General features: G+C 56.9%; 1 protein-coding gene across 1 annotated transcript in view; it reads right to left on the bottom strand.

Annotated features, from left to right (window-relative positions):
* CDH23 (cadherin-related 23) overlaps nt 1-23955 on the bottom strand; it is a 235780-nt gene that overhangs the window by 112175 nt on the left and 99650 nt on the right. The window contains exons 9-16 of the mRNA XM_012663249.1: nt 18432-18496; nt 16525-16762; nt 15130-15235; nt 12886-13013; nt 8170-8242; nt 6067-6183; nt 2397-2509; nt 1066-1173 (exon numbers count right to left, since the gene is read on the bottom strand). Of these exons, the coding sequence (XP_012518703.1) occupies nt 1066-1173; nt 2397-2509; nt 6067-6183; nt 8170-8242; nt 12886-13013; nt 15130-15235; nt 16525-16762; nt 18432-18496 (948 nt within the window). The remainder of the gene's footprint in view (nt 1-1065; nt 1174-2396; nt 2510-6066; nt 6184-8169; nt 8243-12885; nt 13014-15129; nt 15236-16524; nt 16763-18431; nt 18497-23955) is intronic.

Below are 23955 nucleotides of genomic sequence, written 5' to 3'. Positions count from 1 at the left end.
TTTTTAGTAGAGACAGGGTCTCACTCTTGCTCAGGCTGGTCTCGAACTCCTGACCTTGAGCGATCCTCCCGCCTCGGCCTCCCAGAGAGCTAGGATTACAGGCGTGAGCCACCGCGCCCGGCCTTGGGCAAATCTCTTGAACTCTGAGTCTCCATCTCCTCCACAGTGAGATGGGGCAGAATCCCTCTGCCATGTGGGATTATTACCGGGATGAGAGAGAACTCACGAGAAGCCCCCGGCACTGCACGTGGCATGTCCCAGGTGTTTAGTTAATGGGGCTGGCATGAGCTGTCAGGATTCATGTCCATCTCGGGGCTGGGCGGGTGGCAGTGGGGCTGGCCATTTGGAGACAAGCCTCCCCAGATGAGGCCAAATGGGATGCCAGGGTGGGAGGAGGAGGAGGCTTACAAATGTGACTCTCGGAACGGAGCAGATCAAGTGGGCACTCGACCCTGGCTTTCCTAAGCTTGTCCATAACGCTGGTCTCCAATCTGGATGCCTGGTGGCTCTGGCTAGGTCTCCCCTCCACAGCCCAAGTCACATCCCTGCACACAGGCACCCCGACTGACACGCACACAACGCGCACAGGGGCCTGTGCAAACCTGGCAGATCCCGTGCCAGAAAGTTCCTGGGGTGAACTTCAAGCCCCCTGCTGGGGCAGCCGTGGGTTCCGGCCTGTGCGGGCGCTGACCCTGGCTGACGGATGCGGGGACGGGATGGTGAAGGAAAGGCACTGGGGCAGAGCTATAGCCTGTACCGTTTGAGGGTGGGGGCTCTCCTGAGAGGGCGGCCAGAGACCCGCAGTCTCAGGGCACGCGTGGCTTACAAGCGGAAGCAGCCCCAGCTCCCCTGCCATTGTGCTGGGCTGCCTGAAGCTCCCTTTGACGAAGCCTGGAGCCCACTGACACTGGAGGCTGGGTGAGGGCTTTCCCTCCACCTCTGACTGCCTTTCAGCACGCAAGAGAGCTTCCAGAATGTCAGGCCCATCAGCCCCACATGGGCAGGCCCACAGGGCACACACCCCCCGGGAAGGGCCCCCTGGCAGCTCTGCTGCCCACCACCTACCGTGGTCACGTCAGAGTCGGGAGGCGTCATCTCCACCAGGTTGATGTAGTAGGGGGCATCCTTCCACGTGGGGTGGTTGTCGTTGATGTCCAGGAGGGTGATGTTCACCTGCGGGGCCACAAGGGGCGCTGTGGGACGCACCCAGCTGAGATGGCCCAGGGCAGGGCCGGGGGGTGGCACTCAGATGCCCACTGGCCATCTCGGCATTGACTCCACCAGCTCCACCAACTCTGGGAGCCTCGGGCAGGGCCTGGGCTTTCCAGGACAGGAGCAAGCCAGGCCCCTTCAGGAGACAGGGTTTAGGTGTGCCATCAGGAGACAGGGGAATGGATGCGATGACCCCTGAAATCCTTGTTGTGACCTGGGACTTCTCCCATGCCACCCCCAGTCTCGGTTGAAGATGATCGACAGGGTGGGGGATCTCGCAGAATCCCTGAGCTTCCCAGTCTCAGCTACAAGCCAAGCAATTTCCCTGCTCACCTGCCACCAGGTAAATTATTTATGGGGCTCCTATTCCTATTGGCAGGGGCCTCTCTTGACAGAGTAGGGCACTGGGGATTTTTCTGCCAAGTCCCAGGCCAAGTGATACCTTCCCCAGCCCCTCTGGCTGGGCTGATGGGGGCGGCTGTGGCGGGTAGGGGGAGGGCATGGATGAAGGTCGAGAGACGGTTCCGAGGGAGAGCCGAAACCCCAAACGGGGGACGAGAAGGGGAGGTGGCTCTAGTGACCTGTCAGCGGTCCTCCTGATTCTCGCTCTCCCCATTCCCCTCCGCAGCCGAGAGCACATTCGGGCCCCCACATTCCCCTCCTCTAGCTTTCTACTCTCTGGGCGCAGTGGTGGGAGTGATGACAAGACCACGGATGGGGGCTCTGGGCCTCCACTGGTCCTACTACCTCATGGTAGGGAAACTGAGGCATCATTTCTCAGCATCACAAGGACTGGGTGGGCAGTGACAAGGCCCCAGAGACCCTCCAGGGCCCTGCTTCCCCCCCTGGCCTGCTCTTCCTGGCAGGAATGCTGCTTCTATTTCCGGCAGGTGCCAAGGCAGGGGGGTGCATGCCTTCTGCTACCTGCCCAAGTGGCCTTGGGGGGCAGGAAAGAAAGTATTTCATTTTGCTCCTCCCGAGTGCCCCACATCCCAGGTGGCAAGGTCCTCCTTTCCTACAGCTGTGGTGACCCCCCAGGCTGACCTCAGCTGATGACAAGTTGGCGCCTGCCACCTTACTCACTCCTGCAGTGCTCGGGACACAGGGGCCCACAGGCCCAAGGGGGCAAGTTGGAAATGACCTGGGAACAGTGGCCGGTGGGCATGGGAGGGGTGGGCACTCACGGTGGCGATGCCAGTTTTCTGGTTGTGGCCCACGCCCCCGTCCACTGCCCGGACGATGAGGATGTATTCAGACTTGATCTCTCGGTCCAGCAGAGATGTGGTGGTGATCTCCCCTGCCGGAGGGAGAAGAGCGTGCGTGAGCGGGTCTGGGGGCAGGCGGCCCGGGCGAGAGCACGCCAGAGAGATGTTAGCAAGCTGCGGTCATCCGGCGGCGTGCGTGTGTTGGGGACGTGGTGCTCACAGAGGGTGAGGGGGAAACACCCGTGCCTTGGAGCCAGGTCCTTAGACCTGGGCACTTTAGCCCCATGAGGAGGAGGTGTTACATCTGGGAAGTTGGGGACACCAGGCCGATCAGGGGAAAGGCTGGAGAACAGGGCAGGAGGGCCTTGAACTTAGTCTCGCCTAGACTTTGACGTTATCTTACATGCTTCATCACCTGGAACTAGATACTTAAATCCTCCGTGCCTCAGTTTCCTCATATGGTCAAAAGGGAACAATCATAGGACCTACCTCATAGGGCTACTGTGGGATTAATTTAGTAAATATCGTGGAAATCTCAGAACATTGCCCGGCACTGTTTATTTATACAGTCACAGAAACACGACAGGAAGGAAAAACACCAAGTGGTTCACGTGTGTTCTCACTTGTGACTCATTACTGGACAGTTCGACCTGCAGTGCACTGAGAATTAATAGTTCCAAACTAATTTCCTAATTACCTCATGAATGGCATAATTATACTGCCTTGAAATTTTTTAGCATGTAAATACGTTATTCGGCTAAATATGAACAGTTAAAATAAACTGCATTTTTTGTCAGCCCACGTTTGCCGTTTCTTTGCGTGTTGGCATAACTGAAAGGTGGGTGTCACCTGGTAGTGATGTGCTGGTAAACGTTTGACAACCAGCTCCCAAAAGAAAAACAGGCCATTTGCTCATGTCCACGGTGCAAACACTCCCCCCAGGGCCCATTTAAGCTGCCAAGTGGGTGGCGTTGAACATGGAGTTCATGATCAAAAAAGCACACAGTCGGTGTTTGGGAGCAGGTGTAGGCTGGTGTAAGCGTCCTTGGCACCATCGTCACAGCCAGGCCATTTACCATCTCTCATCAGCGTGGGGGAGACAGGGAGGCCCAGGTTTGAATTCTGATCACGGTCCTTCCCAGATGCCTGGCCTTGGGAAATTTATTTCATTCCTTTGAGCCTTAGTTTTCTCATCTATAAAATGCAGATTAGTGTGACTTCCAGTCAGAGGTGTTGTGAGGCCGAAATAACTATAGGTGAACTCCCAACACTCAGAAAATGAGTGTTTCTTTCCGACGGACTGTGAGTGTTCCTCACTGGCAAGGACTACGTTCCGCCTACCTTTTTATGCCTGTCGCCTGAGCTGTGTGACCTGGGGCAAGTTGGTTAACTTCTCTGTGCTTGGTTTCTTCTACCATAAAACAAGGGAGCTAGGCCAGGTGGTCCCTGGGACCCCTTCTACCCTGACACTTCCCTCTCTGGCCTGCTGGCTTTCCTCTGGCCTGTGCAGGGCTGAGCCGGGAGCTGGGGCGTGGGGGACAGGGCAGTGCAGGGGCCAAGGCCAGGAACGGAAGACTGGCAAAGGGCTGCCCAACAAGCCACTCTCCCTGGCGGGGTGGTGTCGACTAATTGGCAGGGCGAGGAAGAAACTAATCTCTGAAAAGTTTTCCACGTGAACTTGTCAGCATGATGGATGGCCTCTCTTGTCCGGGAAATTAGATCCAATTAGGCCACCTTTGTGGAGCGGGCCTGGCTCATGTGACCAAGGAGCTCCGAGGAAAACGCTTACACCTCTGGAGCGGAAGAAGCCGTCTTAAGGCAGCAAGAAAATACCCGTGTCACCATTGAAGGGCCCACGTGCAGCTGCAGCCCCCGACTGGGGAGGAAAGGGGAGTGGCTGGAAGGCCGGGGCGCCACCGCTGCATCTGGCGGGACGCAGCTCTAACGTGGCTTCCTATAACGGCATCTGGGCTCTGGAGTCAGACGTTCACCTTCTGTGAGTTCTCAGTCAAGTTACCCAACCTCTCCTGTGCCTCAATTTCCTCACTTGGAAATGGGGATGATGCTAATAACTGCCTCGCAGAGTTGGGGGAGGGTGGGGTGAGATGATGCTGGTCAGGCCACTTAGAACGGTGCTGGGCACGTGGCTCATATTCACCTGGAAAAGAGGGAGGAAGGCCCCGTTTTCTCAGGGGTGGGAGGAGAGGCTCATCGTGGCCCGGATCACCCCTCTTCAGCCTTTGCACACATCAGCACATGCCATCTGCTCCCTGAGCTTCCAGGGAAAGGGGGCGAAAGAGGGATGGAGGCTGACTTCAACCAGGGAGGGTGGGGTAACAGGAAGACCTAATGCCCTGCGGGGCCACTGACACATGTGGCAGGGATGGCCAGTGTCCACCAAAGACTCCTGCTCCCTTCCCTGGGTGGAATTATTGCTGGAGAGTGGCTGCCAGGCAGGGCCTGTGCTCCCAGCCTTCCTCGCATCTAGGCAGGCCACTACCTGGTCTGGCCAATGGGATGCAGGCAGAAGTGACACATGTCACTTCCAGGCCTGGCCCATAGCTGCCCTCCTCCTGGTTCAATACTCCAAGTTCCCTTTTCCCTTCTGCAGGGACCTTGGAGCCACAACATGGAAGGAGCCTGGGTCCCAGAAGGCTGTGGAAGGCTGTCCACTGAACATCTGCATTGGACTACTGTAAGAATTATTAACAGAATTTGTATTGTTTTAAGCCACTGAGATGTCAGGGTTTACCTGTTTAGCATCTGGAGTTCCGTTACCTCATACAGAAATGAGTACTTGGAAGCGGGGTGCGTTGCACACCCACTAAGCTGACTTGGAACCCATGAGGGCAGGGCCGAGTCATACTCCTTGCTATACCCCAGCACCTAGCATAGCACCTGGCTCAGAGCAGGCCCCGTGATTTCTGCATGAATGTGCAGGGGTCCCCGATTCCTTCCCAGGTCTGGCTGAAAGGCCTGGGTCTCTTGTTGCTTCTTTCTGCCCCTCTTTCCTCCCAGCTGCAAGGAGGAGAGAAAGCGGGAGGGAGGCGCATGGAGAGATGAAGCAGAAAGGAGAGAGGTACATGGGCTGAGCAGGGAGCCTGGGGTGGGGGTCTTAGGTGACGAAACAAAAGAGAATAGTGATAGTAATATTTTTAGCACTTATTAAATGCCAGGGATTATTCTAAGTTCATTCCCTATAAGAACTCATTTAATCCACACGACAGCTCCAAGATGATCATCCTCCTTTTCCAGGTGGGGAAACTGAGGCACATGACCGTGTAAGAGGAGCCAGGATTCAAGAACGAGGTCGACAGCTGAGAAGGGGGACACTTGGGCTCGAATAAAGGTGTCCCTGAAGAGTAGTGTGTTAACCAGCTGTTTGTAAAATGGAACACATTTTAAACATAATAGGACTCTTCACCCTTGAAAGACATCCTTTAGTAGATACATTCATGGTGTGATTTTTTGGGGGTAAGAGCAGCAATCACACTCAAATGAATATTTCAGGGATAAAACTGGGTGCTCAAGGCTGGCTTGCTCAACACCGAAAGGGAGGAGACCCTAGCCCCGAGGCCGGTCCCGGGGCTGGGTATGGACAGTCGGCTGAGGTGGCGAGGACAGGCGCTGGGGCCGGGTGGAGGCTCACCTGAGCGGGCGTTGATCCGAAACTGGGAGGAGCCCTCCAGGGAGTAGATGATGGACTCCTGGCCGTACTCCCGGGAGCGGTCCAGGTCCGTGGCGTTCAGGAACAGCACTGTGGCTCCTTCCGGAGATAAAGGAGGGAGGGGTGCCACTCACCCTGGGTCCCCGGGCTCAAAGCCCCAGGCCAGGGAGCATCACAGGGGAACCTCCCGTGACCAGCTCCCAGGGGGCAGGAAGCCTGTCTGCTGGGGTGCCCCGGCCCGAGGGCGCTCATGCACGGCACCTGTAGCCCAGGTCCCCGGGCCGTGCGGACTGGGCCCTCCCCTGTCTTCTTCTGGCCTCCTCCCCTCCTGGCCTGACCTTATCGAGGACACCACGGCCTCTCCCTGGCCCCCGCCTGGCCGGCCGGCATAGCAAATACACTCAGATCAACCAGCTTTTACTTTAAGTCAAAAAGAAATGAAGTTCCGTATTAAATTATTCTACATTTATTGTATTCAATTTTGGTCTCATTTTATCTTGATCACAGGGGAATTTATAGGGGTTTTATTTTCTCTTTAATGTCCAGTTATGGCCTTCATCTTCATTTCCAGCTCTGCGGATCCCAGCTCGGGGGACCGGTTGTTCCAGCTGCCCTGTCCAGCCCTGGGAGCAGCGTGTCCTGAGGCTGTGCCCGCAGGGCTGTCGGCCCCAGCCTCTCCTGCCACCCTCGTGCCAGCCGGGCTGGTGAGAAGGCTCAGTGTGCTCCTGGAGTCGTCACCCCCAGGCTGGGAGTCCACGGGACCTAGCAGGTGCCTTAAGGAGCCTGAGCCTCAGCCTCCTTCTCTGAACACAGGTCTAATAGTAACATGTACCGCGTGGGGTGCTGGGGAGGAGCCCAGGGGACACAGCCTGCAGGGCACAGCTCCACCGCTGTGAGCACCCACTGGGCAGCAGAGCTAGGGTTACTATCCTGATGGACCAGTAGGCCCTGGGGGAAGGGGCCAGCAGGGGGCTGGGGGCCAGGCAGGGCATGGTGGCCCATCCGGGCAGCCCTGGGACCTCGAACGCGACCCTCAGGCCGGCCCTGAGCAGGAGAACCAGCACACGAGCTCTAACGCAGCCCTTCATCCGAGCACACCAGCGTGGCTGAGGATTAAGTGCCACAGTGAAGGCCTCTCCTTGGCAGAGCCCGGGGATGGTGGGGAGTGCGGGGGCCCTCTACCCGTGACAGTCTCCAGGGGGTGCCTGACTGGGGCACAAAGGGGAGGCTGGTGCAACCACAGACCCACCAGCTCATCGTCAGGCACCATGGAGGTCCCAGAGGATTTATAGAAGGCTCTGTGGTGCCACAGAAGGCAATTTATGACTCCAACTGTCCCCTAACTCCACTGTCCCGACTCCAGCTATCCTGACCCCAACATCCCCTGACTCCACCGTCACCAACTCCACTGTCCGACTCTACCTGTGCCGGACTCCGGCTGTCCCCTTTCCCCTCAGCTGCTCTATCAGTCCCTGACATGGGAGAGTCCACTCTGGGTGTAAGAGTGACACTGCCAGCCTGCCTCGGAGACAGAGCAGATCTCCTGGAGTCTGAGCATGGAGCTGGTGGTCCTGGGGCTGCAAGCGGGGCCCTGCCACCTGGGGCCTGGCCCTGGGATGAGGTTCTCGTTCTCAGCCTTACATAGGACCACACGCCATCTCTCAACACCACTCCCTCTGAAATCACGGCCCCTGGGACCTGTCTCCCAGCCCTCTAGTCTCAGAACTCTCTGCACATTCTAGATCGTTTAGTCCGGATTGCTTAATTCATCAGCCATCAGTATATTCTTCCCCACTAGACGGTAGCTGCAGGAGGGCCGGGACCAGGTGCCCAGAGTGTCTGCACACAGGAGGTGCTCTGTGAAAAGCTGTTGCCTGACAGATAACTAGACGTCCCCAAAGACTCCCTGATTTGTCATAGGATTCTTGGTCTGGGAAACAGACACAGAAAGCCATGGACCTCCCTGGATTTTTGTGCAAAGCTGGGGTTTGTACACCGCAGGTGCCATGCCTGCTGGCTGCCTGCATTCACGTCCCCCCCGCCCCACGCCCCGTGCCCCAGTCCGCACTGCGCCTGGGCCCGTACCTGCCATGATGTTCTCCACCACGGAGACGAAGTAGGCAGGCTTGCTGAAGGTAGGAGGGTTGTCATTCTCATCCTGGAAGGAAAATGGGCAGGCTGCAGGATCCGGGAAGGCAGCTGGGCTGGTCAGCTGTCCAAGGCAGGCACTCAGGGGTCAGGCGGGGCCTAGCTGGCACTGAGGAGCTCTGGCCTCTACGTGTAACCAGAGCCAGGTGGGTGTTACGAGAGGGTCAGGTGTCCCTCTGGCAGGCTGTGGTTCAAGGAGGTAGGACAGGCCTTGGGGAAGTATGCAGGGCTCAGGAAGGGACGGTGAGGGACAGGATAGACAGGAAGATGGGGAACGAAGGCAGCGCTGGGATGGCCGACCACTCCCCGCGCCCCTGCTCTCCCTGGGTCTTCCAGCTGAGCTCCAAGCTCACTCCAGCTCCCACCCTCAGCTCTCCAACCCACGCTGGGGGTGCCCACTCAGACCTCTCGCCCAGTTCAGCCAAGATGATGGTGGAAGGTTCTAGGGCTCTTCCAGAATGAAGGGAGAAAGGAACAGCCCACCCCATAGATACTGAAGTCTGCAGTGACAGGCGAGGGTCGGGTGGTTCTAGAGCCTGACTCCTGCCCCGGGCGGACTGCAGGCGGGTGCAGCCAGACCCCTCCTCACACTCAAGAAACCAGCGCCTCCACCTGCTGGGCGAGCCGGGCCCAGAGCCCCGCCCTGTCAGCTCTGAGCAATACCTCCTCCCTTCCCGCCATCGCCAGAGGCAGGGGACAGGCTTGGCTGGGCGGCTGAGCAGGGCCAGGTGGGGCCGGCCCATCTCAGGGGAACTGGAGCCCAGATGCAGCCTCTGCCCCCTCCTGCCCTGGCTGCATCTCCACTCCCGGCCTCTCCTCTTCAATGAGAAGAGCTTTCCTGCCCTTTACAACGGTCATCCTCATCAACTGCTCTCGCAACCCCTCACCAAGAATCCCTCCCTTGCAGGAAGCCTCCCTGGCCCACTTGGGGCCGACTCCTTCCCTAGCCCTAAGAGTCTGGTGCAGAGGTCCCGGAGTCACAGCCCCCCGGGGCAGTTTTTATACTACAGATCTTCAGGGTTCGTGCTCTGAGGGCTCATTTCTCAGGGAACTGAGAGCTCTTTGAGGGAGTGATCCTGTACTAAGCCCCTTCTGCTGGAGTCACTCTGGCTGAGCAATCATGGGAGAGACGGGGGCTCATGTTTGGCCCTCGCCCCTTGGGACGTTAGAGAATCCAGCCCGCCAGGATCGTGGCTGCCCAGAAAGGAATGGTCCTCTTCCTCTCCAGTCTGTCCCCTGGCTCTGGACTGCACACGGCTCATGTGACCTGTCCCTCTCCCAGGATAACGGGCAGTCTCAGGACTCCCTCAACAGCATGGCTGGGCATGTCCCTGGCCCCTGGTCCCTGGCCCATGGCGCGGGCACGAGTGCCCCATATACTCAGACATTTAAGCTTCTGCTTGGCTGCACGAAACAGTGCCGAGAATGTCAGTGACAGAGCGTGAGGCAGAAACTTATTAGCGGTGATATTTCCCCGGATCTTGGCGCTGCATTCGCTATTAGTTCTAATTCAGCGGCTCCCTCTACAAAAGCTTATTGTCCCCTAATGGGAAATCTACAAACCGAGTTTGACTTCTTTATTAAAAACCAACAAGCAGTGGATGAAAAGGAATCACCGGGCTCCTCGCACCCCCTCCTCCTGGAGCCCTGTCATCTCCATCTGCCTGTCCCCACCCCCAACCTGTGCGGTAAGTGCAGCCGTCACTCCTTCATCTCTGCTGGGGTTGTTGGGTTTTTTTTTTTCTTCAGTTGAGAGAAAATCCTTTTGGTGGAGGGAGGAGGCAGCTTAGCCGAGTGACAGCTACTTAGAAACCACCCATGTGCAAAATAAACCCAGAGTCGGTGACCTTTTCAAGTGTGGTCCTTAGACACAAGTGACTATGCCCTCTGAAAACCGTGCTCGAGAGACAACGCTCACTCACAGCTGAGGTGGCACCTGTCTTCGCTGTCAGACCTTCCTGCTGCCCGGGGGTCAGGGCTGGCCCCTGCTGACCCCATGACGGCTCTGAGGGAATTTGAAAGTGGGGCTCCTTCTCCTGGACCACTGCGGTTCCATGCCGGGGCAGCCCCTGGCTTGCCGAATGGCAAGGGAGGTGGGTTCCTGCCCCACACACCCCTAGGCATGGACACTCTGCTCTCTGGTACCGGGGAGGGAGGCTGCTGGCCACTCTTCCGCTTGCAGTGGATAAAAGGCCAGTTCAGCCCTTTGGTCTTCCTCTTCCTGCCTGCTCTGGCCCCTTTGAGGGGCTGAGGCAAAAGAGATGCCAGGTCCCTTCCTTAACTGAGCCACAGGTTGGGAAGGGTCTGGGGTCTGGTGCAGAGGCTGGGTTTCAGAATCTCCCGAGGGCAGATCTTCAAAGGCTTTGCTACTCAAAGTGTGGTCCGCTGACCGGAAGCCTCGGAATCACCTGGGAGCTTGTCAGAAATGTAGAATCTCAGTCTCGGTCAGACCCACTAAATAAGAGTCTGCATTTTATTATAAGATCCTTAGCTAGTTCAGGTGCACAGGGAACTTTGAGGAGCACTGGTCTCAATCACAGGTTGGGGGGGAGTCCCAGGCTCCAGGCCTATGGTTGTGGCAGAAAGAACGTCAACGCAGGAGTCATTCAAGTCAGGGTTCGGATCCTAGCCCTGCCACTTACTAGCGGGAAGTGAGGAAGGCACTGGTCACCAGGGGCCAGCGACGTTCCCTCCCTGAGCCTCAGCTTCCTCATCTGTAAAATGGGATCGAACGGGACTGGGTGAAGTGAAGCCCCTGGCACCTTGCTGGGGCTCGAGTGCTAGTTTCCATTTGGCTACCTGGGCCACCCAGCCCTGAGCTGGTGGGAGACACTTCAGCTGATTTCCCTAGCCTTACCCTCTTCTGTGTCTGCTCCCCCAAAGCCTAGCGGGCTCCCATCTGCCCCAGCTCATCTCTGAAGTCCCCCTTGCACTAGCGACAGGCTAGGACGCGGGCACTGCTGATAAGACGCATGGCTGTCTTATCGGCTGTGATGACCACCAACATGCCAGGTGCCAGGTGCCACCTGTGTGATCTCATTTCATCCTCACAATAGTATCATAAGGCAGGTACCATGATTATCCCCCTTTTCTAGATGAGGAAACTGAGTTTCAGAGCTCCAGAGCTGGAAGGTGGCAGAGCCGGGCTTCAAACCCATGAGCCTCCAAAGCCACGCCCCCTTTCCATTCGGCGTCTCCTGGGGCGTGCAGCAGGCTTCAAGTTCACCTTCACGTCCCGCTGCGGCACTGCACGCAGGCGGCTCTCGCTGCCCGCCTGGGCAGAACAGGATCCGGGTGGTTGAAGAGGTGGGTGGGTTGGTCAGGGCTGTGAGTGTGGCCAGGATTAGGGGAGGTTTGGGAGCTGTGGTCGGGTCACGCGCGTGGTGAGGCCTGTGGCACGTGGTCCCGATCGGCAGGGAACGCATTCTAGCTCTTTGGTACCCCTTTGGCGTGCCGAGGTGGGAGGCTGCAGGTTGGAGATGGGCAAGTTCTTAGGCGTCTGTGGGTCTCCTCTTCTTTGTCCTTCTTCCCCTGACACTCCCTGAGGCCTGGGGTCCCAGACATAAGGACTCTAGAAGCAAGGCCCCAACGCTCTGCCCTGCCCTTTGCTGTGCCTGGTTCTGCCCCTGAATCCTGCTCTTACCTGCCCACCTGGGGGCTCCTCCTTAGGTGTCACCTCCACTTCACTTCCAGCTCCATCCTATTCAGCGAGCAAACGGCCCCCCGGCCCAGACCAGGACCGTTCCACTTGGGAATGGCCGGAGCCGGGTGTGGGGCAGTGCCAGGGGCTGGGACGGGAAGGCTGTCCAGCAGCCTGCTCTGGGGCGAGAGCCTGCTGAGCTTTCCTGTCGGCTCACAGTGCACCTCCCAACCTGGCCATCGGATCTCATCCTCCTGGGCCGGTAACGCACTAACTCTTCCAGCAACACGTGTCCGCCCTCTCCTGCGGACAGGGGCAGGGCATGCTTGTGCGTGCACAGGGGTGTGTGGGGGGGTCTCATCAGGGAGAGGCCCGCTGGCCGCGATGTCAGACCACGCTCTGCATCCCTGTGTGGCCCGGGGCAAATGAACCAGTGCGGAGATGGATTCGGCGACTGATAATTTCCGACACAGAAAGCACTAAGGTGTGCTTGACATTCATGTCAGACAAGCCGTGGTTTGATTTCAGACCCCTTTAGATCTTCAGAGGAGTGGAAAAAGGAAGGGGAAAAAGGCAGAGGGGGATACATAGAGAGGCAGAAGAGACAAGAGGACCTTCCAGGAATGGCCTTGAACTTCACAGAGTGTGGCCAGAAATAAAGGAATCCCATGACATTTTCTCCTTGCCTGACTCCCAGCTCCCATTCCCCACCCAAGGGTGTCCTGAGGTCCCCAGAGGATGTCAGAGCAGGACAATCTGACTCTTCTTGAGTTTCAGGGCCCAGGGCCGTCCTTGGCCAAGCTGGGAGGCAGCTTAGTTGCTGCAGCAGAGGCAGAGATTCGCTAGGGGCAGGCTTTGGGACAGTCTGCCGGTAACTCTGTGAGCTGGGGGGACAGCCAAGGACGTGGGGACACAGTTCGACACCACTGGGTTCAGGCAGGATCCCTGACTCCCTGGGAAGCACTCACCACTCCTTACCCAGGAAGGGCAAGGCCAGCGCCCTGGGTACTTACAAACACCTCGATGGTGACAGGGACAGTGCTATTAAGAGGGGGGTTGCCAGCATCTTTGGCCATGACAGTCAGATATATCAGTCCGTTGGGGATCTGTTCGTAATCCAGGGGGCGGCTCACACTGATCACTGAAATGACAAGAACAGAGCCCCGGCACCCCTGTAAGCAGCCTTCAGATGCCCGGCCAGCCAGGGCTCCCCTTTGGGCAGAGAAGATACAGCTGGCATGGCCCAGGTCAGCTCTGCCGTGTTTTCTGAACACCTGGAACTAATGGTCTTGTCTTAGGTTTACTGACTGCCTGATATGTTCCAGGCCCTGTGCTGGGCCCACCAGCTAATAACTATTTTGGTGGTAACAAAAGCCGTACTCTTACAGATGAGGAAACCAAGCCCAGAGAGGTTCAGTAACTTGCCCAAGGTCACACAGCTAGCAACTTAACAGAGCTGGGATATGAGTTCAGGTTTGGCTGAATCCAGAACCCGGGCTCCTCCCTAGTAGGCACTACTGCCTGCTTATCTGTCTGTGTGTCTGTCTCACCCATTCATCTGGCACTTTTCTTTATGTATTTTTCCCCATCAGTCTGGAAGCTGCTGGGAGGACAGGGTCATGCCCCAGGCTCTCTAGCCCTGTGCCTGTCACCACCCGTCTCTCCAGATAAGCACAGAGTCCCCCATTTGTTGCCCAGCATTGGGGGTGGCAGGGAAGGCCGGGCAGTGGGTACAGATGGCAGCACTCTCTTTGGCCCCCTCTGACCCTGTGTGTTTTTCTCCTCTTTCTCCCTCTCTTATCTTCCCTCCCTCCCCGCCCCTTCACCCATGGTCTCTTTGTGCCCATCCAGTGGCCCACTCTGGGCACTATTTAGACCCCTTGGGGAGACACTTGGGGTCAGGTGCCGCAGATCTTACCTTTGGCAGAGCTCTGTTTGGAGGTGAGTGGAGAACCCTAACGGCAAAGACAGACCCAGGCCGAGAGGCAGGATTTGCAGGGGGCTCACACAGATACCTCGTCCTCCAATGTGCCCACCACTGCACACGCCTGGCCTCTCTCCATCAGTACTCGTTTGTGCTAAGCATCGATTCTCAAATGGGGAGGGAAGGCATATTGGCTTGGGAGTGGGGGGCATGCAAAGGTAGTCTGCAAAGGCATTACAACAATATTAAACTGCAACCTTCTATTTGGAAAAGGGAAACAAAATTATTGCTTTAGTAATATAGAATCCAAGGGGATTCTTCTAGCTGAGAGGAGGGTTAAGGGTGGGGGGTGGGGAGAGGTATGGAACTTTTAAGCTTTTTAAAGAGGGGTATAGATTTTATAGAGAACGCTGGGCTGTGGCTTCTGGGGCCAGGACTGCAATTTCTGCGACGGTGTTTCCCTGACGTCATTGTGGGGCAGTGGAGGAAGGAGCACTGGACCCAGAGTCATTCCGTGCACATCCCTCTGTTCTGCCAAACCCAGTCTTTAAGAACTAGAGAAGTTTCCCAGAGAAGGGGGTGTCAAATGAGCCCTTATCGCCAGTCGGAAGCTATGAGCTTAACGGCCAAAGCGGGGCGGGGCAAACAGGCAGGGAGGAAGGGCTTTCCTGGTAGAAGGAACAGACTCTGCAAAGACATGGAGATGACCACTGTAAGGGGAGAGAGCATCAGGGGCTCGAAGAGGCTGGATTCTGGTGGGGAAGGGGCACTGAGAGGCGAGGCTAGAGAGGCGGCCGAGAGCCAGATCGCGTGGGGCCTTAGTGCCAAGCTCAGTGGCTTTGCTGGGCAACCTCAGGCAAGTTGCTCCCTGTCTCTGGGCCTTAGCTGCTTCATCCGAAAAACGAGGTGTTCTCTCTTGAGATACTGGAGCTCGAGGGTGCTGCTGCTATTCCCTGCCAGGGCTCTAGGGATCAGTACTCAAGGCAGGACAAGAGGCCACAGGACCACCCAAAGAATGGGGGAGCTCAGCTAACAAGCTTCTGCCCCACGGACCTGCCCTGGCAGCCTTGGTAAGAAATGGGGAACCCTACAGATTCTGGAAATGTCAGAATCCCAGCGTACCTGCAGGGCTGGCCTTGGGCTTAAGACAGAGAAAGATCTGGCTGGTGTGAGACACAGAGGTCAACCCTATGGAAGGGGGACCTCAGGCCACATGCTGCTCCAGCCAACAGGAACCCAGGGCAGCTTCCTGAGTCGTCCAGGGTGTCAGGGAGAAAGAAGGGCGCCCGCGCCTCCCCAACCCCTTCCTGGGCTCGGTTCAGCGCACACAGACCTCCATAGCCCTCGTACACGCTGATGTCGAAGTAGCTGGCAAAGGCGGAAGCGCTGACGATGCTGTAGGTGATCTGGTTGTTGGGAGGGGCGTCCTCGTCCGTGGCCTGGAAGGAAGAAGGCAGACAGGGCCCTGAGCTCGCAGAAGGCCTGGGGCCAAAGAGGGGGGGCAGGGTCGGCCCCTCTCAGAGCTTCTTTTTTTGGGTGATCCAGCCCTGGGTCATGCCTTGGCCCAGGACTCCAGGAGGCCCCCCTTGTCCCTCAGCTGGAGGCCACCCTCTGGCTCCCAGCAGACGCCCTGCTCCCCTCCAGGTGCTGGGTATGGAGGAGGCCCGGGAAACCTAGAAGACAGGCAGGGGCCTAGGAAGATGGGGGAGGGGGGATGTCCCAAAGTCTGGGAGGGTTACTGCCATAGCTGGTGTGACTGTCCCCCACACCCTCCCATCCCAGCTTGAACCCCCCACCCCAGGCTGGGTCAGGGCCCTTGGGCTGTGTACCCCATCAGTCCCCTCGCCCCCAACTGTAATTCCTTGTTTAATTTCTGACTGCCTTGCTTAGACCCTCAGCTTCGCACGAGCAGGAACCTTATGCCTCTTGACTGCTGCTGCACTGCCGAGAGGCCAGCACGGTGTCTGGCACACAGCTGCATGAATGCCAGGAGGGAGGAAGGCACTTGGCATGAGGCCAGGGATCCTTCTACCCCTTGACTTTCTTCTGGCGCTGCTGAATTCATCAGCTTCTTTCCAGACTGTCTCCAACCCTAGAGAGCGTCCAGTGGGCCCCACCACCGAGCGCACCTGGAGCCGAGGGGGGGGGTTGGCAGGGCCCTGTGGGGAGCCATGGCCATGTTGGCAGGCCCGTGCCCACCCCTCCACACTTGCCTTCGTCCCTCCCTGCTTCAGAAACACATTACAAACAGAGGCTCTGGGTCCTGTCACTTTGGGTACGCAGAGTGGGGAAGGGGACAAGGACATTAAGAAGTCTGTGGTTGGAGATCATGGAAGCACGGTGGGGACTCGCTACAGGTAGGCACTTGGCTGTACCCTGCGGCCTGTGCGGCTCCTTCCAGCTGTGGCACTTCCTGACTGTGGGCAGCCACTGAAGGGCTCGGATGGGGTCCTTGCGCAAGGAACTACTCCCACTCAATGTCCTTGCCGAGGGGAATGGTGGTGGGAGATCCTTGCGCTAAGTGGTGACCTAAAGTTGAAGCTGATGCAGACACCGGGCACGTAGCTCCACTCAGGGACACCACGTGATGCCCAGAGGACACCTGCCACAGACCAAGAATTTGACCCCCAAATCTGTGCAGCGGTGGCTTCCCAAGGGGGTGGTCAAGGGGCAGCACAGGGGAAGGACGAGGTGAATGGCTGGAACGTAGGACTCCCTGGCCCCTTACCCGGAGCCGCACCAGCTGTGTGACAGAAGGCTCGTTCTCTCTCAGGGCACCCACGTAGGCGTCCTTCTGGAACGTGGGCACATTGTCATTGACATCCAACACGTTGACCCTGACCCGGCCCGTGGTCTCCTCGCCGCCCCCGTCCCGGGCGATGACCGTCAAGGTGAAGCGCTGGATGAGCTCGTAGTCCAGCCTGGCGATCAGCACGATGAGGCCCGTGTCCTTGTCCAGGGAGAACCTGTTCACGCGGGAGGGGCAGAGAAAGGATGCCGTGTTTAAAGCAGCTATGTGGATACGGACCTGTATTTACCAGCCTGTCCTTGCAGAAGGTGCCAAACAGAGAAATAAATGAAGCTGGGATCTGTCTTCTCTTTCACTTGCACTACACAAGAATGGCTATTCGTAAAGGGGGTTGGGGCGTGGGGGGCAGGGAGCAGGATCACACGAGGCTGGAGTGGTCAGACACATGGTGGACTTGCTGATTTAACCGAGCAGGGACTCAGGCAGAATGACCTTCTTCCTGCTGTGAACTGGAGTGTCTCCTTTCTGGAGATATTTAGATGCCGGAGAACTGTGAGGGTCAGAAATTCTGCCATCCTACATGGTTTTGCACCAAAATGTTCCATCCAGGCAGCAAAGCATCCAGCGAAGGGAGGGTGGTTGGTCCTCTCTGGGGAGCTAGCCCTTGGGTTTGAGGGACTGAGCCTTGCTGGCAAATGTCTCCTGGGGAGCAGCAAGTTCCCGCAGGATTATCGCTCTAACTGCCTCCTCTGAACGTCCCCTTGAGAGCCTCATCCGAGTTGTCAGTTGACATTTGTGTGCTCTGACCTGGTCCGCAGCTGCCAGCCACCAAGCCTGGAAGGTTCTGACTCAGAGATGGGGAAAGCTCCGGGCTCAGAAGATGGGAAGAGATGAGAAGGTCCAAGAGGATCAAGACAAGGCCACGTGAACACGGTCCCCTGAGGGACAGGGTGCCCGGTGCACTCAGCTGTGCTGGCGGCTTCTTCCCATTTTGAGGCCCCCATCACAGGGTGGCAGAGAATGGCTAGGCTCACCTAACAATCTCCCAGTCTCTGCTTGATCATTCACACACACAGTTGGGGCCAGCAATTCAAGTTGACAACCACCGTCTTACTCATTCTATTGGGCTTCTAAATTCATCAGACACTTGGCCTTAGATCACGCTAAAATGAGAGGGCTTCCCCTTGGCTTGGATTAACTGAAGACAAGGGAAAGAAATGGCCAGAACCATGTCACCATGGTGGGTGGCAGGGCAAGGCTGGTACAGGTCAGGCACTGAGGCCATGAACCCACTACAGGCTGCTGCCCGATGAGAGCCCCTCCTGGGGGAGGCTGTGTATCCTAGCGGTGATGACCACATGCAGAGGGCTGGCCCTGGCACCTACCAGCTATGTGACTTTGGGCAAGTGACAGCCTCTCTGAGCACAGTTTCCTCATCTGTAAAGTGGGGATGATAACAGTGCCCGGCGCTGAGTTCCTCTGGCATTTAGTTGTGAGGATTCCACGAGCGAATGCATGTGAAGCACTTGGCAATGCACCTGGCACACAGTAAGGGCTTCCTGAATGTTCGCTGCCGCTGGCGGTAGTGGCGATGGTGGTGTGCAACTGTTAGCGCTTCAAAGCCTCTCAGAGATGCAATTTTCTCCATTCCCAAAGCCAAAGGCTATCTTTTGAGAGCCACAGAAACTATGCGCCACAGGGCTGAGGGGCCTTGACCAAAACTGTACCACAATCAGGGCCAAACTAGCAACAGTGCCCACGGGTTCTGACTCCCAGTCCAGTGCTCCAGCCTCGGAGCCCAGTGCCCTCCCTCCCCGGGCACTGCAAAGGTTCCCAGACCTCATGAGTAGCAGAGGGCCACTGTGGGATGCGGGGGCAGAGCCTACCTGTCAGGGTCATCACTGAAGAAGTAGTTGACTTCCCCAAAGGTGCCCACGTCATTGTCTGTTGCCTGCAATGGTGAGAACAGGAAGTCATTACTGCCAGACCAGCCGAGGAAATATCCACAGGAAGCCCATGTTCTCCCACACGGCTCCTCTGGCCCAGGCCGAATTCTCTAGAGCCAATGATGTTCAATAACGTTGTCACTGTGGCTGTTTAAATTTATAGTGGAGAGCACAGTTCTACAGGGTCGGTCTCCTACCAGCAATCTCTAAGTGTGTGGAACTGCCCCTGTCGGACTCACGTCAGGCCGGGTGGGCTTATTCTCTGGAGATGCTTGGAGGGCTTGGGAGAGAGAGCCTGGACCTGGGGCCTGGGGTCGCAGCCTGCAGTACTGCGGGGTGGCACAAACGAAGGTGGGTGTGGCTTCAGCCATCCAGCGGTGTCGTCTGTTGACTCTCCCCCAATGCCTAAAGCCTCCAAGTCAGATGCGCTACCCAGTGGGGCAGGAACTTGGGGGGTCTGGTCCCCGCTTCTGTGAACCTGGGAGAATGTACTACATGCACAGGACAGACCTATCTGCCCGGCAACCTTCTCTCCCAGAAGCAGTGTCCACCCATCCCAGTCACCCTCTTTGGTCTCTTTCTCTGCTCAAACAGTCTGAGTGGGAGCTGCCTACCCTGCCCCAGTCACAGGGACAGGCCGGGCAGTGGCCCTGGACCACAGCCAGGTCTATTAGAACCCCCTCGAATTCTTCCTATTGTTGCTGGGGATAAAAGCTTTCCTCCAGGGAAGAAAGCTGGGGCACTGTGGGCTGGGAGCTGCTGGCTGTTTGCAGAGGATGAAGTTGCACGCAGAGGAGAAGGCCGGATCCTGGTGGTTTTAGAGCTCTGAATCTGATCCGACATCTCTTCCCACCCTCAGTTTGGTTGTGAGTCCATTGAGTTCACTGTGAGTCCTCTTTTTGGTTTTCATTTTGTTTTTTTAGCGACAGGGGTCTTACTGTGTTGCCCAGGCTGGTCTCCAACTCCAGGGTTTAAGCCATCTTCCTGCCTCAGCTTCCCAAAGTGCTACAATTACAGGCAGAAGCCACTGTGTCTGGCTTATTGAGACCTCTTTTAACTGGGCTGGTGCCAAGTCACTTCCAGTCAAAAGAGACTGAAGGGAGAGGGGCCCACCTTATGTGGATGACAATGGCAATGCTGGTGGTGGCCTACATCACCATCATACTTTTGACATTTTCAGAGAACATCCATGTTTATTATGACCTCATTTTATGCTCACAAGCATCCACGTGATGAGGAAGACAGACATTCCCACCCATCTCACAGATCATAAAGCTGAGGCCCAGCACCCAATGAGGCAGACATTCCCACCCATCTCACAGATCATAAAACTGAGGCCCAGCACCCAATGAGGCCCAGCGTGAGCCTACTGCCACTCTGGGTTGTAAGCAGGTCAGAAGCAGAGTAGGGTAGAAGCTGGCCTCCCCACCCCCTGCCTGGTGCTCTTTCCTCAAGGCCACCCCAGTGGGGCCCCCCCTCCACCTCCTCCCTTCCCCAAGACGACAGCAGATCTAGAAGGGGATGGGTTCATGGCTGGGACTGTTGGCTTCTGTATTGTCCCTGGCATGGTTATAATCCGCAGCACAGGCTAAACGACGCCATTCATTCATTCATTCAGTACTTATTAAGCCCATATTCAGTGCCAGGCACTGTCCTACAGGTGACCTCGGCTCCCCTCCCAGGCCACTGCCCTGGAGTTGGACAAACTGCTGCCTGTCACCAGATGCCAGGAGGGAAAGGCCTCAGACTGACCTTGGGGTTTCGCACTCAGGGTTTTTCTATAATTATAAGTGGATAAAGGCCCTGCCGCTAAAATATACTTTGATACCTTTGTACTAAATATTTTATGAGGCTCCTCCTGAGTCTGCTGGATTCTATGAAATGTATTAAATTCTATTTTCTTTATGATAAACCTGAATTTTGAAGGAAAAGCTAATTTGTGTTCAGTACGTTCAGTTCAGGAAGGCAGATAAGTGATAGAATTTCTATCTCAAATGAATGAAATGAGAAAAATGTTTATACCCAAAGAGTTAAGATCTCAGTTATCCAGAAAATTTGGCTGTACAGACGGATGCCATTTCTGGGGCTCCGGGCTGCCTGCTTTTATAGGGCTGCCTCTCGTGCCGGATTTCCACTCAGTGTCCCCTGGGCTATGTCCCCGTAGACTGTGTGCAGACCTCTGCCACTGCCCTGGCCAGGCTCAGAGCTCGTCACAGGTTCTCAGGGGATGCATGTCGAACAAGTGGTAGGAAGATGCCAAGTGATGTCACCTGGTCTCCCAGCCAGGACTGGCTCCCTGGTGCTTCCTCTGCCACTGCCCCAAGCTACTCCTCGTGACCACAGCAACCGCGGGTTATTGAGCACCTTATGCGTTACTCGTTTCATCCTCCTAACAACCCTGAGGCAGGTACTATTATCAGTCCCACCTCCAAGTTACACATGGAGAGACTGAGGCACAGAGATGGTAAATAGCTTGCCCAAGACTTCATGGCTAGAAAAAGCACAGTGCTGGGGTTTGATCCCTGTGCCGTCTTGCCACGCCCTTGGCCTCCATCTGTTACTGCCTCTGAACCAGGGGAGCACTTGTTCTCAGAAGGAAGGGAGCCTGGCTATTCCTGGGGAGAGAAGACCACAGCTTCCCATAATAACCCTAACCTCATCCTCCCCTTCCAGGGACCCGAGGAGAAGGGGAGAGGGAGGAATCCCAGAGCCCTTCCTACCCCTAAGTTCCACTGACAAATAATCGCCACCATGCATGGCATGGCTGGACTGCGGTGACAGCGTCTCGGTCCAGTGAAGAACTGACTGTGATGCCATTGAGCCCACTGAGGGGTCAGCGTGGTGTAGAGACCCAGTTCCAGGCCAGTGTCAACAGCCTATGTCACTGTGTGACCAGACTGCACCCTCTCAGGCCTCATTGTCCTACTTTGTCAAAGGAAAGGGTCTAGACCAGGCGCGGTGACTCACGCCTGTAATCCTAGAACTCTGGGAGGCCGAGGTGGGAGGATCAACTGAGGTCAGCCTGAGCAACATATCAAGACCCTGACTCTACAAAAAATAGAAAAATTAGCTGGACATGGTGGCGCATGCCTGTAGTCCCAGCTCCTTGGGAGGCTGAGGCAGGAGGATCGCTTGAACCCGGGAGTTCAAGGTTGCAGTGAGCTATGATGGTGCCACTGCACTCCAGCCTGGGGGACAGAGCAAGATCATGTCTCAAAAAAAAAAAAAAAGAGAAAGAAAGAAAGAAAAGAAAAGAAAGGGTTTGGGGAAGGACAAGGGCAGGGTGGCACCTGCTGGGCTCAGTGCCCTGCACAGACAGTGCCTGGCGCACACAGATGCTTCGCAAATGCTTGAAAAATAAATGAGCAAACTCCAGTGAGAAGAGAGTGGCAGGCAGGGAGATGCAGATGAAGAAAAAGAAGAGAGGGTTCAAAAGGAAGGGGAAGATGGTGGAGCAAGTGGGATGGGGGCGGTGGAGGGAGGGAAAAGTGGGAGGACAGCCAGCTGAGACGCCGGGGCTGGGCGTGCAGGAAGGGACGGGCTGGGCTGGACCATGGGGGACAAGCCCTCCTTATCTGGTGCCCCACAGAATTGCTCTGGATTGTCAGGGCGGGAAGGACCCTGAGGTGCTCTCATCCAATCCCCTCACCCTGGGGCTTGAAGCAGCTGAGGCCCAGGGAAGTTAGGTGGTCAGCCCCGGGGGACAGGAGGGGACTGTCTTAGAGCAGAAAATGGCCCCCACCCCCTGGGGCCTGGCCTTCCCTGCCCGGGTTGGGCTGGGCACAGCCATGGCTCCCACAGTGAGCCCGTCCCGTGGGCCTCTTGCTGCCTGCCCAGGCCGCTGAAGCTGACCAGGGAAGATTTGTGAGTCCTTCAGTGCCACCGTGTAATGACCGAGTGAAATATGTGTGCTGGGCGAAGGGGAGAGGGAGGGCGTTCGTTTTCAAGTGTGTGAAGCAGAATGAGGAGATGAATAGCTGCTTCCTGCCCTGCCAGGGTGGGGGCAGCCGGCGCGGACGCTGAGGGCCTCTCGGGGGCATTCGGGCCAGGCTGGGCTGCAGCAGGGCCACCGGGGCCCTGGGCCCCAGGGAGGGGGGGAGCAAATCTGCCCTCAGGGGAGAGACCCTCCCCCTTACACACATTGTCTGCCTGGCACGTCCAGCCCCATCTCTGACCCAGACTGGACCCGTGCGGCTCCCGGGACTTGGCAAGGTGGGGCTAGGCCTCCTCCCTGCACTCGCTTGGTGTCCCCAACCCGGATTCCGTCACTGAAGCTGTGCTCATGCATGTCACTCTACACCAGGATGTGGCTTCCTGAGGATCTGTGGGGTCTGGGGTCCAGACGTGCCCAGAACCTAGTACAAGGCCTGGACACAAAGGCAGCTCGAGAAAGGCGCTTATATCCCTGTCACCTGCGCTGCATCTGCACCCACATCTATGCGACACATACCACTGCACAGGTGCAGTTTTACCACATCCCGGCCAGCTAGGTGTTGTTATAACCCTGCCCCCTTTTACAGGTGAGGTAAGTGACTTGCCCAAGATGTCACAGCTGGTGAGGGGTGGAGCTGGCCTTGACATCCCAGAGTAAACTGCTGGCACCTGTGGGACACGCAGCCTGAGCGCCATCCTGGGGCCTGGAGCGGCTCCACAGACGCCGGCTGACCCAACCCCGCGGGGGGCTCTGCAGCTCTGCCCCCCCGCCCACCTGCCATCGTGCCCCAGCCAGCAGGCGCAGCGCCCTGCTCGGTCACAGCCCCTCTCTGCTTGTCATGGCACCTTTAAACAACGTCCTCCCAAGACTTGCTTGTGGCAGACCAACTGAGAGTCCAATAGATGAATAAAGTGACAGTGACACTTGGGATCACTTTAGGGAGTAGGATCTGAGGAGTGGCCAAGGGCCTGTGTATAGAGAATAATTTAATTTCCTCTCCATGCCATGAACACGCCCTCCCCTGCCACATGCCAGGAAGGAGCACGTCTGTCTCCCTGCAAGGTGACTTCTGGGGTCTCCCAGGCCAGTCGCATGCTACAGGGATGGGGGAAGGGGATGGCCCGGTTGGCCCGGCCGGTTGGTTTTGGGTTGTTTTTTGGGGCTTTTAGGAATTGCCAACCCGGGTTTTCGGGTGGGCCCTTTACTTTTGTTCCGGTTTCTTCCTTTTGTTTTCCTTTTGTTTTTGTTCCCTTCCCCCCGGGGGTTCCCCCGGGTTTTGGTTTGTTGTTCCCGGTTCCCCCTTGTTAATTTTACTACTTATGGAGGCTTTCATAAAAGGCCCAGGGGCAAGAAGTCAAAACCAATGGCTAAAATGATCATCCTCCTCTGCTCGAAAACCTTCGGTGGCTCCCCATTACCTGCTGAATTAATTCCAGATCAACACCCTGGTGTCAAGGCTGTCCACAACCTGGTTGGCCTTAGTGTTCTTGTATCCACCTCTTCCCTGATGCACCCCAGACTGTGTGTCAT

Source organism: Propithecus coquereli, unplaced genomic scaffold (assembly GCF_000956105.1).
Source record: "Propithecus coquereli isolate 6110/MARCELLA unplaced genomic scaffold, Pcoq_1.0 Scaffold80, whole genome shotgun sequence".
NCBI lineage: Eukaryota > Metazoa > Chordata > Mammalia > Primates > Indriidae > Propithecus > Propithecus coquereli.
This window is presented reverse-complemented; position numbering and strand designations above follow the sequence as displayed.